The sequence below is a fragment of the Electrophorus electricus genome, chromosome 9, assembly GCF_013358815.1.
Source record: "Electrophorus electricus isolate fEleEle1 chromosome 9, fEleEle1.pri, whole genome shotgun sequence".
NCBI lineage: Eukaryota > Metazoa > Chordata > Actinopteri > Gymnotiformes > Gymnotidae > Electrophorus > Electrophorus electricus.
Window position 1 is genome coordinate 19,126,508 of NC_049543.1, and position 16,233 is coordinate 19,142,740.

Here is a 16,233-nt window from a genome sequence, read left to right on the forward strand (position 1 = left end):
TTCTCATATGCGGATACTGGGCATATTTTTCTGAACTACTGTAAGTAATGGGACAGTAAGGTTAAAATGTTATTCTGTATACCCAAGGAGTTTCGTTTTGGGAATGTTATTTTTGTGATTTGACTCACTAAATTATTAATAGAACCAATGATTGGGAGAACCTTTGTACAATTTTAATGAAACATTTTGCGTTACCCAATAGTTATCAAGGTCAATATAATATATTTCCCTTATAGGCATGTTTTCTGAATGTAATTTCTTATTTTAAAGACTTAGACTATGCCATCTTCATCGCTGAGTCAGCCTGAATGGCTGTATGTCGGGTGTTTGTGCAGGGTATGACAGTGATGTTGCAAGGGAGAAGGTTATTGATTACACAACTAAGGTCAACGTGGTGAGCATTCGAGACATGGCTGGCACTAAACCTCACCTGCAGCAGAAGGAGGTATCTCCTGAGGAGAGGTACACCTCCAATTCTCACTTCATTCCTCACCCGCTCTACCTCCTTAAGCCCTGTTTCTGCATGACATATTTGAGGTAGTAGAAAGCTATGGTACATATTTGAGGTAGTAGCAATGTATGGAATGATGGACAAAAGGATCGATGTAAAAGGATTGAGATGCAGGAAATATCTTGCATCATCAAATAATGGACTTTTACCATTATTTTATTACCAATACTATACCAATACTATATATTATATATACTAGTCTCAATCTCACCCACTGTACTGTGGTGTTTTACTTTTTCATAAAGCCCTTTAGCTCCTATAGCGTTTTAGTTACATGTTCAAACCAAAAAAAATGATTGTTAGATTTCTATTTGCTGTTGCAACTTACTTCTTTGAGTTTCTAAAGCTTGTTTCAGTAAGAGATTTAAAGTGTTATCTTGACTGACAGAATTTGGGGCTCTTTATCCACGCCTTGCAGATTAAGAATCAGTTTATTATCACTGAGAAAAGCTGCATTTGATTGGTTTATTCATTTATTGACTGATTTTGGTTGGTCAGCAAGAATCACTGTTTCTGCCTTGTGATGATTTTCTGCAATATTATCTTTGTGCATGTATAGGCATCACAAAAGACTCAGAATGGCACTGAGGCTTAGCGAGCCTCTTAGGATGTAAATTTGTGTGTCTTTCTATGCTGCGGCTGTGTGCTCCTCCATCAAAGTTATTCAAACATTGCAGACGCTCTTTGTGTTTTACTTTGCATTCCCTTGGAGGCAGGGCATCGTCAAGTAAGTAACTTCTTAAATGTCTCATACGACCTTAATACTGTTTATCATGCAGTAGGTATCTGGTCGAATGTGCACTATTACAATTTGTGGAATTCATGAAGTTATTGTGACCTGCTGTGGTTGTACGATTGTCTAAGCAACACAAATATGGCTGGAACATGCTATATCCATGATGGTTCTGGAGGGATAATTTATTCTCTTGCATTTCTTTCCCAGACATACATTTCATATTCTGAATGAATTTATCTCCTATCTATGAACATCTTGCTGAAATTTATGATCATTTTTTGCTTGTAGACCATTACCTCAGTATTATGAAATTATAGGGACAGGAAATGTCTCTAATGCAATTCATTGGCTCATGATCTCCTTCTGTTTTATTTATGCTCCTTATTAAGTGGTAGATTCTCACTAATCAGAGTTGCATTCATATCAAAGGTACAACATGAATATTATTTAAACCCACTTAAACCCAGATTCTGCTCTATTATTGTCTACCAGTCATAACTATCTTGTTTAGCTTTAATTTCGTAAGAGCAGTGTTAACCCCGTACCTTCCAGTAACAATCGAAGCCAAATGAACTGTAAGTTTAAAAAGAGTTTTTGAAAAAGGACATTTGTTTTCTCAAAAGAGCGTCAGGGCTGGCACATTGCACTATATGAGGCACCAAGCCTGTGTAAATTATACATGCCAGGATTCTGTAATTTGGTGTAAATCTGCCACTCATAATCTCTCATTAGGGAATTTTAGGAATCTACCAGTTGGAGCTCTACCAATGAGCATGCTCAACTGCAGGTGTTATTTAATTCTTGCAACATATAGCATGCACGCTACACTTAGCTTTCCATTCAAGTCTATGCGCATCACTCCTTTATTGTCCATTATGGCTCATGAAAGGCTGGCAGACAAATCCCAGTGAGCAGCAAAGTAGACCAATTGATGGTAAATTCACTTCACTGCAGTTCAGTTCTGTTGATCTGATTTCACTGAAGACTTGCTTTCATCAGGACTTTTCCCATCATTGGTCTTTTGTTTTGCCTTTTTGATCTGATGGGTCTAAAGAACTTGAGACCCCTGGCAATGCTTCCTGTGTGGCCTCTTAGTCCACCTGTGCTGTTATACATCTGGTGTGTTACTGATTTTAATAGGCAGGTGGTTGCCTGGTTGCATTCCAGGAAGTTGCCTCTCAAGTTGGGTTGCCTCTCAGGTTAGGTTTTATTGCACAGGTTGTGTGTCTACACTCTTATTTAGTTCAGACTCATCTACTAACAGGATCTGTGAGGTCAGTGTCTCTCAAATGAGCCAAAATAAGACAAAACTATTTTACAAAAATATTTAAATATTTTTTACATGTTCAGTATGCAGTTAGGAGTGTTTATACCTCATGGTGTCCATGTAAATAGATGAATTTGTCATCCAAAGTAGTATAAAATATTTCTGAGAATTTTGTGTGTAATTTATTATTAATCTGTTGCACCTTTCACAGCTGCTTTTTAGTGTGATGAGAAAGAGACTATGAGAAAGGAGAATACATAGGCACTGAGAGCAAATTACTAAAAATACTAACAGAGATTCATGTTATGTATCTAGCAAATTTTGATTTTACTATATATTGGTTCTCCCTGTTCTATACTTTCTACTCTGTTAATTGTTTACTTGATCATTTGTTTTACCCACAGAGCTGACGTTTTATTTATTTGTCTTCTTGTTGTTTGTATACCCTATAGATCATATATACTTATATACAGCTATTATCTCTAATTCTGCTATCTCAAATTTCAGTTCAGTTTATATTTATGGTAATTCTTTGCACAACTTGTTACTCACCCAAGTTTTCTTTATAAGTCACATATAAAACATCCAGAGGCTATATGTGCAATATATTACACTGCACACTCAAATTGGCACTCATTTTAAGATGTTAGTAAATCAGGAATTGAAAGCATTGTCTAGCTGTCGAGTCAAGGCGGGTCGAGACAGTTTTGTTGGTAGCCACACTGATGGTGAAAAACCTTTTTCTTTCATGGAAAAGGCAGAAAGGCCATGCTGAAGCTTTTCAGCAGCTAGCATACACTTCAATCCGAATCTGCTTCATCCATCACATACCTCCCTTCCCTTCCTCTGCTGGGGGCACTCATGTCCACACGTCCACTGATGCAGCCTCTTCCCTTGTATCTCCGTGGTTCCCATGTCCAATAGTGCATATCTCCTGCCCCTGGGAATGATGCCGTTATTCCAATCGAAGCCCTGAAACTTGGACATGCTTTGTCATCCCACCCCTTGCTCACTCTTTGAGATGTTATCTCTCCAGCATGCTCCAAAACAGAGGAAAGGCAGGGTCAGGTGCTCCAAAACTAAAGGTTGCTCCACAATTGATTTTTCATATGTGCATAAAACATTTGCAATTTGTGAATATATGTGAATAAATGTTCAGACAAAATAGTAATGATGCTTTATGCTTGAACTGTTTGGTAAGTTTCAAGGGATGCTTTTTGGTATGGCCACAGCAGCCAAATAATGAAACTTGTCTCCTTCCTCTGCATAGTTCCTCTAGTACTTTTGGGTTGCTCCTCTAGTACTTTAATCAGATTTGGTATTTGTCCTGATTTTTCTCCTCCTAGTTCTTCCTTTCACTTTTTAGACACTCAAACTCAACTGGTCTATCAAAAAAAAAAAAAAACTCTGAAAGCAGGTTTACTCATTCCAAGGGTGGGCTGCTCCATGACATATTAAATTAAAAAAATAAAAAAATAAAAAAAAACCATACATACACGTATAGTAAAATCAGCTAAAATAATACAGGAAAGATTACCAGTTCATTACTGCCATTGAAAGTTTCCTGTTTTGCTGTAAAGTGGTGAATGATGTAGCATCATCAGTTGAGGGGGTTGGAGCTGGAGTTATTTTTGGGAGCCCCTGCTCTAGAGCATTCGCGCAGGATACTTTAAACCTCAGAGTAGCTCTAATGATGATCGAGCCAGTACACCACTATTAAATCACTTTTTGGCTTTGTCTGCTGCAATGAAGAGGATCCAGGTAACATGCTTTGTTTTCTCATGATAGCTTTGACTGTGCCTCCAGCTTCTGGTGTTTGCTGTGTCCCTGTGTGCTTTCCAGCACATGCCACACAGCCAGAGCTGCTTTTCTCATTAACTCTGCCCAATTCATGAAACCCTTCACGAAACCCGTTCACAAACTTTCTATCCTGACTTATCCACACTTTGGAAAAAGAAAAGAAAATCAAACTAAACAAAACATGGTCGTCATCTTCTTTTTTTTTTTTTGCATTTTAGTTTCTCCTATTTTGGGACTGTGGGTCAAGCATTCATGTCCTGGACATCCTTCTGTAACATATTCATTTTCACTTTAATGCCCCCAAGTTTTTAGCCGCCAGTGACCAAAGCGACTGATTTGTGGAAAATACCCCCAAACACTGGTCTTACTCTATGGCAATATATTAATATATTAGGCATATATTAATATATATTAATCATTAGGTATTGGAATTTATGCGACCTATACCCTGTGACCTAGAATTGCTCACCTTTGTCAATTTGCATTACCAATCTCTATGTAAATGTCTAGTTTGCATCTTCAAAATGAAGATATAGTAACATTGTTTTATGAACATTTGCCCATCATCTGTAATCACATTTTGTAATCAGATGATCAGATGCTAGAGCTTCAGAATTAAACATAACGAATTACATTCTATTGCATTCTAATGCTCTTCAAATTGTCTTTTCTGCAACTAGATATGGATGTTTGGCATAAGATGTTCACTTGCAGCTCAGAATAGGAGGCCTCTTTTTGCCTCAAGTGCTAAAATTATGACCCTCCCAGCAAGGTTTTGGGGTTTTTCTTGTCTTGTCCTCTTTTTTTGTGTGAAGTGTGTGTGTGTGTGTGTGTGTGTGTGTGTGTGTGTGTGTGTGTGTGTGTGTGTGTGTGTGTGTGTGTGTGTGTGTGTGTGTGTGTGTGTGTGTGTGTGTGTGTGTGTGTGTGTGTGTGCCTTTCTCTGTATAAATTAAACACACAGAAAATTGTTTGCTTAAATATGTGTCCATCATGTCACAAGCGACTCTAACTAAATGTTAATTGCTTTTGTTGTTTTCAGCACAGAAACCAATGACAGAACAGGCATGTGTCAGTAAACATTTTTACAGTATATTATTAGGACCACAACAATCCCATTCCCCATTTCACGGTGTAGGATCAGATTTCTAACAATCCTTCCCCTGGGAAATGACACTGGAGAGTCAAATGTGTTTTTTGAAATTTCTTTCAAACCAAGCTTGCAATAACAGTGCCTTCTTGCTGAAATGACTTTGGAAAATTGCATTTGTAGAGCTGAATATTAAATCATCTTAATCTAAATTAATATAAATAATGTAGTCGTTGCCGTGGAAGGACTCACTTGTCTGACTTGTGAATATCAACTGCATGTTTAGCAGGTTGTGTGTACGTGTGCATGCATTTTTCACACACACACTCACACACACACACACACACACACACACAGAGAGATATTTAAAAATAAAGCTGATATTAAAAATGATATTAAAGCTGATATTAAAATACTACATATTTTATGGACGTATATTTGTATACTTTATATTTTATGGATATGTATTTGGCACACCTACAACTACAATTGTCTGCTGCCTGGTACATTTTTTACAGCTTCACAGTATGATAAAAAATGAATTTCTTATGTAATCAGAAATTTCCAACATGGTAGAGAGTGTGTAGAGGGTGTGAATTAGTTGGTGACTTAGTCAGGGGACAACAGATATACTTCCTCAGCTCATTGACTATAGTCAATTCTTTAAAAAAAACCAAAAAAACCCAGTAGTGCCCCAAAATTTTTAAAATTTTAATCTATGTATCATTATAAATATTATACATAAACAATATGATTTTAAAAACCTAAAAGAATCACAACTTTTTACATTTTTAATTTTTGTCACTGATGTTACATACAGTTGAAAAGATTTGCAGTATGTATGTGAGGTTTTACTGAAAACATTGCATGTAAGTGTGCTCAAGAGCTTCATATCCACAGGCCGCCTGTAAGTCGGGCCATCCCTCTTCCAGAGAAGCTGCAGAGAAATAACATCTACAAGAAGAAGAAGCCAGTGGAGGTAAAGAAGTACTATGGGGTAACTCAGATTCCAGCAGTCAGCATTTTCATCAGAGCCCAGAAGAGGCTGAAAAAAAGGTTGTTTTAATTTAGTTTATTGTAGCCACAAGATACTAATCCAAGGTTTTGAAATCGCAGTGCATGCCCATGTTGTTTGTGTTGTTTGTTTATTTGTGTGTTTGTTGGTGTGTGGGTGTGGATGTGTTTGTGTGGGTGTCTGTGAGTGTGTGCCCACATACTCAATTTTCTGTGTTCCTGAAATATTAACATTTTCACAGTGGTTAATTTGTGCCCCTGGTATATGATCATCTAGCCACATTAAACTAAATCATGCACATGAGTTCATGCAGTTTCCAACATGATGAGGTTGAATGAACACAGATAAAGGATTATATTACCCCATGAATTCTAAACTGGCTAATGAATGAATAAAAGTGAGCAGAGAACAATAAGTCATACTGCTAGGATACTTTTGTGTTAAATATTCATTTTAGCTTTTATTTAAATGGACAAATAAAATGTGGTAGTGAGCATAAACAACACAACATTACCTTACCTTAGGTAAAACATCTCAACAGTACATTTGAATTTTTTAAATAGCATAAGCTTGTCTGTTTTACTGCGCATCTCAGGATCTGGTATTGGACCATGTGTTTGGATTCAGGGGCTTTGACTGTCGAAACAACCTTCACTACCTCAATGATGGCACTGACATCATATTCCCCACTGCAGCCATGGCCTTGGTTCACAGTCTTGCCACGGGTACACACAAAAAATGCTTTTAGATTTATACATACAGAATCCAGAAAGTACAAATGGAAGCAAAAGATGTTTTCCAGGAATGGTGAGAAATTATTTTAATGGTATACTAAATACATATGTGGTGTACTAAATATTTGATGTATTTAGTGTGTTTCAATGTAATACATATAGGAGCTCTTACATTTAGAAAAACTATCAAAACACAAATTGCTAAATACAAATCAAACTGAAAATTAAATAGCTTGCAGGTTATAAATGCTTTGTAGTTATTTGCTAGAGCAATTTGCAAAGGCAATGTTGTTGAACATAAAACCATCTTATAACCGTTATATTCAAGTTCATCCAAAACCTGACCAAGATTTGATGGTGATTTCTGTCAGGTACACAGAGTTTTTACCTGGAACACACAGACGACATTCTCTGTCTCACTGTCAATCAGCATCCGAAGTTCAGAAATGTTGTTGCTACGGGACAAATCGGTAAGTGTTGGTATTTGCATAATGTTGTAGATAATATGGATAATCCACATATATAAAATGGATAATATGTGCATACTGCGTATGTAATCCTATACTCTGTAGTACATAACCAGACATGTAAGCATGTTCATTTACATTAGTTTTTTTCATGTCTGCAGCAGAAACTAAAGTTACTTGGTTGCACCAAAGCTTTTTTTTTTTTTTTTTTTTTTTTTTTTAAGTTTCTATTGCAAATTCTTTAGCGTATTTGTAAAGACTGCAATTTTAGCATCTATCCAACTGCTGATCAACTTTGCCTAAAAGTGTGGACTGCGTCCACAGAGCCAATAAAAAGCCGCCTCGCCCTCCACGGTGCGGGGGTCTTTCGGCACGTCCACCTGCAAAGTCACTGTCATGTTTCTGTGCCACTCTCTTTTGTCCAGGGAGCAACCCCTCCATCCACATCTGGGACGCAATGACTAAACAGACTCTGTCCATCCTCCGCGGTTACCACGGCAAAGGGGTGGGCTACGTGAACTTCAGCGCCACGGGCAAGTTGCTGCTGTCTGTGGGCATTGAGCCAGACCACAGCATCACTGTGTGGAGCTGGCAGGAAGGTAAGCCCGGACCAGAGTTTGCTCAGTAGCTTCCAGATTGGGGACTGGCAGCTTATTCTGTGGTTATGTTCTTTTTGTGTGGTTTCTTTTTTTCAGCATTGATTTTTTTTATTTATTTATTTTACATACTTCAAGTATTAAAGTATTCATTAGGTACTTTTTACAGCCAAAGGTCCGAGCTGCTATGTTTCGAACGTTTGATGCCTGACATATTAGAATTAGCACGTTTCTGGAGACGCATTCTGATTGGCTTAACAGTGCCAATTTCTGTATTGTGCAAAAAAATCAGCTAGGGAGCTTTGGCTGCACACTGTGCACTCCCTCTGCAGCTTTCTTCTCTGTGTTCCCTCTACGCCTCTCCGCACCTGCTAGGGACCAAAGTTACCAGCAAAGGAGGCCAAGCCCAAAGGATCTTTGTGGTGGAGTTCCGACCAGACTCAGACTCGCAGTTCGTGTCAGTGGGGATCAGGCACATCAAGTTCTGGACACTGGCAGGTGGATCACTCCTGTATAAGAAGGGAGTCATGGGTTCAGTTGCGGACGCCAGGTTGCAGACCATGCTGTCAGTAGCTTTTGGTGCTGTAAGTGTTTATCTGCATCCCTGCTATCGCATCCATGCTATTACAAAAACCATACGTTTTTTTTATAGCATGAAATCAAACATCAGCGATAGAGTTTCGTAACCATTACCCATGTTAGCATCGCTTAGTGAGGCCATTTCAGCAACTATGCACTGTATAATAAAAAAGCACCTATTCAACTTTGTGTTTAATGTGTATTGTTTACAGATTAACCAAGCATTCTATAAAAAAACAATCAATGTCCTCATTGCCTTCTACACATATGTCATCAGCATGTGTTTGACGCTGTGGTTTGGTTGAAGTTCATTTGCATGGAGACATCCTTTATATGTGCGTACTGGTGACGGTTTTCGTACATTGAGGGCTGTGTCTGGTCTCCCTCCCTCAGAATAGCCTGACATTCACAGGGGCCATAAATGGGGACGTGTATGTGTGGCGGGATCACTTCCTAGTGAGGGTGGTGGCCAAAGCTCACACTGGCCCTGTCTTCACTATGTACACCACGCTAAGAGACGGCCTTATCGTTACAGGAGGCAAAGAAAGACCGTGAGAACCGTACTTTGTGTGTGTGTGTGTGTGTGTTTGATGTTGGTTCCAAATATGAGCATGTGTATGCCCTTTCGGAGTGTATGTGTCTGCCCTTCTGAATGGTGTGTGTGTGTGTGTGTGTTAGGACAAAAGAGGGAGGTGCAGTAAAACTATGGGATCAGGAGATGAAGCGATGCCGTGCCTTTCAACTAGAGACGGGCCAGGTCGTGGATTGTGTCCGGTCTGTGTGTCGTGGAAAGGTATCTTACTCAAATACACACAGCTAGTTGTAAGCCTCCATAATAATGATTGCTCATCACCTATCCCAAATGTCCAATGTTGCATTTTATTGGATTTCCCATGTGATTAGGGGAAAATTCTGGTGGGGACAAAGGATGGAGAGATTATTGAAGTTGGGGAGAAGAATGCTGCCTCTAACGTCCTAATAAACAGCCACATGCAGGGAGCGATTTGGGGGCTGGCGACACACCCGTCCAAAGATGTCTTCATCACTGCCAGCGATGACGGAACCATCCGGATATGGGACCTTGTTGATAAAGTTATTAACCTTTCTCAACAGTTTGCTTCTGTATATAAAATATATCTTGGTCGAGCATTAGTCATTTCAGTTGTACAGTATACAGACCAAATATGGCTGCAGAGTTGTGCTCTAGCCAGAAGGTTTGACATTAATAGTAAGTCATCGCAGACCTACTCTAAAAAAGTCTATTTGGTGATTTGATCTCTGACCTATTGATTAATTTTCCTCTCTTGTGTATATCTTACTTTCATTCTACGAAGCACCTGTTCAGACTAACATGCCAAGCACCTCCGTCTTTGAACAGAAACTTTTAAATAGAGTCAGCCTCGGTCATCCTGCCAAGTGTGCGAGCTACAGTCCTGATGGGGAGATGGTGGCCGTCGGCATGAAGAATGGGGAGATCGTCATCTTCCTCACCAACTCCCTCAAGATGTGGGGCAAGAAGCGGGACAGGAGCTCTGCTATACAGGACATTCGGTAACACGTGGAGGCCATTCACTTTTAAAACACTTTTCCGTCCTATACTGCACACATGGTATATTCCTGACCACATGTAATGGCCACGTGACTGGCCCATATTTTAAATGTATTTATTTTAAAACAGCTCTTCTGTTAACGGCATGTGAGGTTTCCATAACTTGCCGTTAACAGAAGAGCTGTTTTAAAATAAATACAGGTTTGTGAGGTTGCCATAACTTAATGTGAAGACCCTTGACTCTGAAGGGAGTTACCCCTCCACGAAGACAATGCCTCTTGGCATTCAACTGTATAGTTGGTTGTTGTTCAAAATTGTGATGTAGGCAGCACAGATGAAGCAAGAGGCGAGTTAGAACAGATTTGTTCTTGATTTTCCATTAGGAATGCAATAATTAGAAACTACTCTAAGACGAAGTGTCTTCGTAGTATCAGCAGTGCACCGAGGGGCACTTGAGGTTTCGACCGCTAATGCGCTCTCTGAACCTGCAGGAATATATAGTGATAGGTAATGAGGAGCAGGTGTCTCCTGTCAAAAGGCAGGTGATTGTGAGCGGGGCAGGTTAGTGGTACAGCCCCTATCTGGAGTGGGTGTGTCCCTTCTGGTAGGAGACCAGCCTACCATGACAAAAATAGCCTCACTTTCCTGGTTTTCCTGAATACTAGACATGTATTATTAGTATTTTTCATAAATCAGTTAAACTGTGGTACCTTAATATCGACTGATATTTTATCAGTCAAACAATATATTGGTCTAGTCTAATATTGGTCTAGTCTAATGTGAAGTTGGATTGTAATTGTCAGGTTCAGTCCTGATAAGCTTTTGCTGGGAGTGGGATCAGCTGAAAGTACCGTGGACCTGTATGACCTGACACAGGGCTCCTCCATCAGCCGAGTGAGCTACTGCAAAGACATACCTGGCTTTGTAATACAGATGGACTTCTCTGCAGACAGCAAATTCATTCAGGTGGACATTATAGTAGACATTGTAGTCAGTAATATAGATGTTCGTCTGTGCACATTTTGAATGTAACAGTGGGCTGTGACCCTACAGGTGTCTACAGGATCTTACAAGCGGCAGGTTCTCGAGGTACCCTCATGCAAAACCATCACTGATCAGGCCCTAATTGACCGAATCACATGGGCTTCCTGGACCAGGTAAAATTAGCTTATCCTAATGGCTCACTCTGGTCAGTGTAGGATTTCAGTGAGCTTTTTTTTTTTCTTACAACACTATCTTCACATATTTATTTTCCCTGCTTCCCCGCTCTAAATCAACCAGTTGTACTGTTTTGGTTTTTTTTATAGTGTCCTTGGTGACGAGGTGTTAGGAGTCTGGCCAAGAAATGCAGACAAAGCGGATGTCAACTGCGCCTGTGTCTCACATGCCGGCCTCAATATAGTTACGGGAGATGATTTTGGCCTAGTCAAGCTCTTCGAGTTCCCGTGCTCTGAGAAGTTTGTATGTTCCCTGCTTTGTGAAAATTACTGTTAATACATCAGCACTGGGGCTGAGTTGAAGATGTCTCATTTGAAATATTTTTTGTGTTTTCCAGGCTAAAAACAAGAGGTACTTTGGTCATTCTGCACATGTGACCAACATACGCTTCTCGTACGATGACAAATATGTAATCAGCACTGGAGGCGACGATTGCAGGTAAAATGGAAAGCTTACAAATGGTGCATATTGTAATTCTCATAATTTATGAAAACATGTAATTAACGTAGCAGTGGTCTTCAGTCTGTGGTACTTAGAAATGACCAGAATCTACACAGAAGGCTGATCCCATGCAATAACATACAGTGTAACCCTGTAGCAGAATTTCACTGGCAGCTACATTAGTGGCTTGATAACCTCAGATCTAGAGAATCTATTGCAGTGTTTAGTTGAAAATCAGCTTTTCAGTTGCTACCTCCTTCAAATGGTATCCATCAATACAGCTTATGTGACGTTTAGATCTGGCTTGCAGTTTTTGATGTTAACAATAATGTTACCATTAGTGCACATCTAAGAGGGTTGTATATAAGGCTTGTATATGAAGAATGCTGAAAAATGATTTATTATACACATTCTCAGTGCATGCATGGTGCAATTATGATCTCATTTCTCTGTATGCTGTAATTTTCTTGCAGTGTGTTTGTATGGAAATGTCTGTGACTGGACACTTGTGAAGAAGGTAGGCCAGCATAAACTTCAGATATGAGGCCTCTGCACTCTTCAGGACATGGTTTCACTTTACATGGTTGCTTACGGAGGGTAAGAATGCTGCACTGAAATTTAGACTTTGATCCATGTTTTGCAAAACTGAGCAAAACTATTATAATAATGTTATAATGGAATAAATAATCACCTCAGTAGTAAATATTTATGTTTACATTGTAATCTGTTCTAAACCAAGGAACTAAAGTACAGATTGCCAACATGGGTGTGTTTGCTTTTAAATCAAAGCATTTCTGTGTTTGGAAGTAATACTATCTTGTGTAGTTTTTCCACTTAGCTTTAGGGTTACTATGACCAAGCATAAGTGCCTTTTCATGTGTGTCTCATACGTTTATTGAGTATTGTAATGCTCTGGTGCTATATAATTATGAAGTTTTGTTGTTAAATTTGTAATAACTGTTGTGAACTATGCATATAAACTTATAAAAGAGTCCACTTTTACATATTCTCCCATGGTGTTATGCTATAACATGATGTGCAAAGAAGAAAAGCATGTAAATTGTGCATAATTTTATGACATGATGAATTACATCAGATTTTGTTTTGTTTTGTTTTTTGCACAAAATGTGCTTTAATTGGCTAATAATTTTGATTATACTTAGAGTCCAATGCACAGTTGCAAAACACCAGCCAAAAAGCAAGAATCACTATAGTCATCACTATAGACCATATGCCCCAAGTTCTCTTATGGCATTGGATATTAAAGTCTACTAGAGGCACATTGTGAGTTGCAATGACTGAAAAGTGCCAGTCTATGTAAGCCGCCTGGGGCGATTTATGCGAAGGCACATTACATCACTTTATGATGCTCTTCATTTAAAAGCCATTCACAGATCACTTACACATATTTGATCACTCTGACTTGGAAAAAATATGTGTAAGAGTTGCTTAACTTTCTTTAGTGGTCTTTTCACATGAATAATGCTCAAATGAGTGACACAACTTTATAACAAAATAGCTCAAGTTCCTGAATACAATTTTTAAATTAAGTGATTATTTTAATCATAGCATGTGCACACAGCCGTGGACTTTATTTAAGAAACTTGACCATTATGCCGGTCTGTTTCTTTCTGCAGGAGCCTATGTGCTCCATGTCCAAAAGGTGCTATGAACTGCACATAGCTCACCTAACATAAATGGATAACTAGCCAGCTAAGATCATCTAACTGATGCAATCATCTGCCTAGTTAGCTAATTATTTTGCAGAAATGACCCCTCAGCAAATGACCGACTTAAGCATTTAGATTATCATGTTTCCTAACTCTGCAGTACAAGACAAAGTAATTTTATGCATTTTATTTTTGGAAATAAGTTTATTTCAGATATGTATTTCAGATAACCGCTATGTTGTTAGTTCACTTAGCAAAACAAATGGAGAAGAGCTTCAAAACACAAATGTATTTATGAAAAACATATTATAAGTATAATAATGTATGGCAAGACTTATAAATAGTCCAGATTTAAGAAACACTTGACACAGAAGTGAATACTTGCCTTAGGATATGATTAACAGGCTTTACTTTATTGAGAAACTGTATAAACAGACAAAGATGAGCTAGGAGTGGATATGAATGTAACACATTTAACAAATTTAAACATTATGTATGAGTAATGAATGAGAACCATCAGGTTCAGCAGTCAGCTTGAACTTTACAAGCAGGTCCCACCTTTAAGCTTGGCAATCTACATTATGTTCTGAATTCTTACTATAAGAATTAATAAAACAAAAGGGGAAAAAAATCAACTAAGCCATTAAGTCTTTAAGTAGTTCATTCAGTGCATTCATTGGAGAGTCCACCGACACTTACAAATATCACCAAAGTGTTCTTACTTTGAATATGCCGGTTACTGGTGGAGAGCAAAGCATTTTGGTTTGCTGGATTGAAACACGTATAAACAATGCTACCATTTACAGAAACATATTTAAAGCTAAAGCAACATACAGGATTAGACAGAGAACTGTAAAATATAAGTATCAAAAGAACCTAGAGCCCAAAGAAATATTGTAAACACTTTTAGGAACATTGAATGATGGTGGCTAATTCAGGTCCAACACAAACAGAGCAAGAGATGTGTGGGCTTTTGAAATCAACACCAAAGTTTACTATGCAGTCTTTAAAAGTCTGGAAGTGGAGTTGAATATTACTGTGGACTAAGTGATCACTTCTTATTTGATTTTTTCCCCTTCACATATGAGAATTTACTATATTTCAGTTATATTATTTGCAATTCTATAATTGTCTGATTTCTTGTCATTACTCAAAAGCATGTATTTGGAGATGAATCCATTAAGGTCTGCAGAATTCAGTCTGTAATGGCAATAGATGATGCATTTTTTTCCCCACATTTCCATTTCTCTGTTTATTTAATTTAATTTAAGTATTTTATCTTCATTTTCCTCTGTATGAGAGAGAGAGAGGTAGTTTACTGGCATGATAAGCAAAATTACATTTACAATCTTACACAAGCGTCTGATAATCTTGACTTTTTTTTTCTCCTGTTTTTTTTTCCATACACCTAAACCTATGAATGTGTAACTGTGTAAATGTGCTTCATATTAAATATATGTAGAAAAATCTTAAATGAAATTGCTCTGTAGATATAAAATGGTGTTAACAGTATTCCTCTCTAAAATAAATATATGTGTATCATTATATATAATGTGGTGTCTGTATGCATTTTTTTATTTTCTGTAATGTTCCATTGAACAGTATCAACTGGAAAAATAAAACTAGGTGACAGGAAATTGTACTACTCCCTTTGGGAGTTTTTACAAGGAAGCCACATATGGACATATTTCAAACTACATGCAGTATAGTACTAAGGGAATTGGAAGCTTTTATCTGGTTAAGATACGTGTGGTCCACTGCTACCAAAGGAAATGAAAGACAAGAGCCTTTACAGAGGAATCATTCTTCTTATCATGCTCTCTTTTGTCTACTTAAAACTTTTCATTTTTATTTATTGGAATATGGAATTTTCCCCTTTTCCCCCCTTTTTTCCATAGACAAATCTCTCAACCAAGACTGTCACCCTGAAGCTGGCTGATCTCGCTAGTTTGCCAACCTCGCTGAATTATGAGATTTTCTTTGAAGGTAGCCTTGAGTAATGCTTTTCAGTTAGGTCTGTCTCACTGATAGTCAATTTTTGAAGATAAGTGGCTAAGGTTGATTATATATATATATATATATATATATATATATATATATATATATATATATATATATATATATATATATATATAATCTCAACCTATCAACCTATATATATATATATTAGATGGATAGATAGACATTAATGTTTTACTATTATTGCCATAGCCCCTTCTTCACAGTGCTGAGAATTTATTATTTTCTCCATAGGGACAGGCCTATAGCACCATGCCCACCCTTGTAGTGAAAATCATAAATTCCACATGTCAGATTTCCTGTTATTTTGCTAATTGACTTACATTACAAGACCCTTTTAAATATCACCAGTCCCTGAGCAGTGAGCAGTTTTGATTAGTTCCACTCTTGGATAGAAATGCATCCTGTAGTTACCAAGGATATGTAAAGTAGCCTATGTGAATAGGTTGATGTTTTTATTTTACATTACTTTTTTATAAAATATGTTATTTTTCCCCATCCACTATTTGTTGCCCCAGCTCTGAATGGTTAGAAGGGCCTGACT

The 16,233-nt window shown here is 37.9% G+C and overlaps 1 protein-coding gene across 1 annotated transcript in view; it reads left to right on the forward strand.

Annotated features, from left to right (window-relative positions):
• LOC113588837 (echinoderm microtubule-associated protein-like 6) overlaps positions 1-15,175 on the forward strand; it is a 53,246-nt gene extending 38,071 nt beyond the window's left edge. Inside the window, exons 27-43 of the mRNA XM_035529940.1 lie at positions 336-462; positions 1,224-1,238; positions 4,267-4,275; positions 6,302-6,380; positions 7,012-7,141; positions 7,522-7,620; positions 8,043-8,216; positions 8,589-8,797; positions 9,186-9,343; positions 9,471-9,585; positions 9,696-9,884; positions 10,171-10,343; positions 11,145-11,307; positions 11,395-11,498; positions 11,649-11,802; positions 11,897-11,997; positions 12,474-15,175. Of these exons, the coding sequence (XP_035385833.1) occupies positions 336-462; positions 1,224-1,238; positions 4,267-4,275; positions 6,302-6,380; positions 7,012-7,141; positions 7,522-7,620; positions 8,043-8,216; positions 8,589-8,797; positions 9,186-9,343; positions 9,471-9,585; positions 9,696-9,884; positions 10,171-10,343; positions 11,145-11,307; positions 11,395-11,498; positions 11,649-11,802; positions 11,897-11,997; positions 12,474-12,498 (2,024 nt within the window). The 3' untranslated portion in view covers positions 12,499-15,175. The remainder of the gene's footprint in view (positions 1-335; positions 463-1,223; positions 1,239-4,266; positions 4,276-6,301; positions 6,381-7,011; positions 7,142-7,521; positions 7,621-8,042; positions 8,217-8,588; positions 8,798-9,185; positions 9,344-9,470; positions 9,586-9,695; positions 9,885-10,170; positions 10,344-11,144; positions 11,308-11,394; positions 11,499-11,648; positions 11,803-11,896; positions 11,998-12,473) is intronic.
• The last annotated feature ends 1,058 nt before the right edge of the window (positions 15,176-16,233 follow it).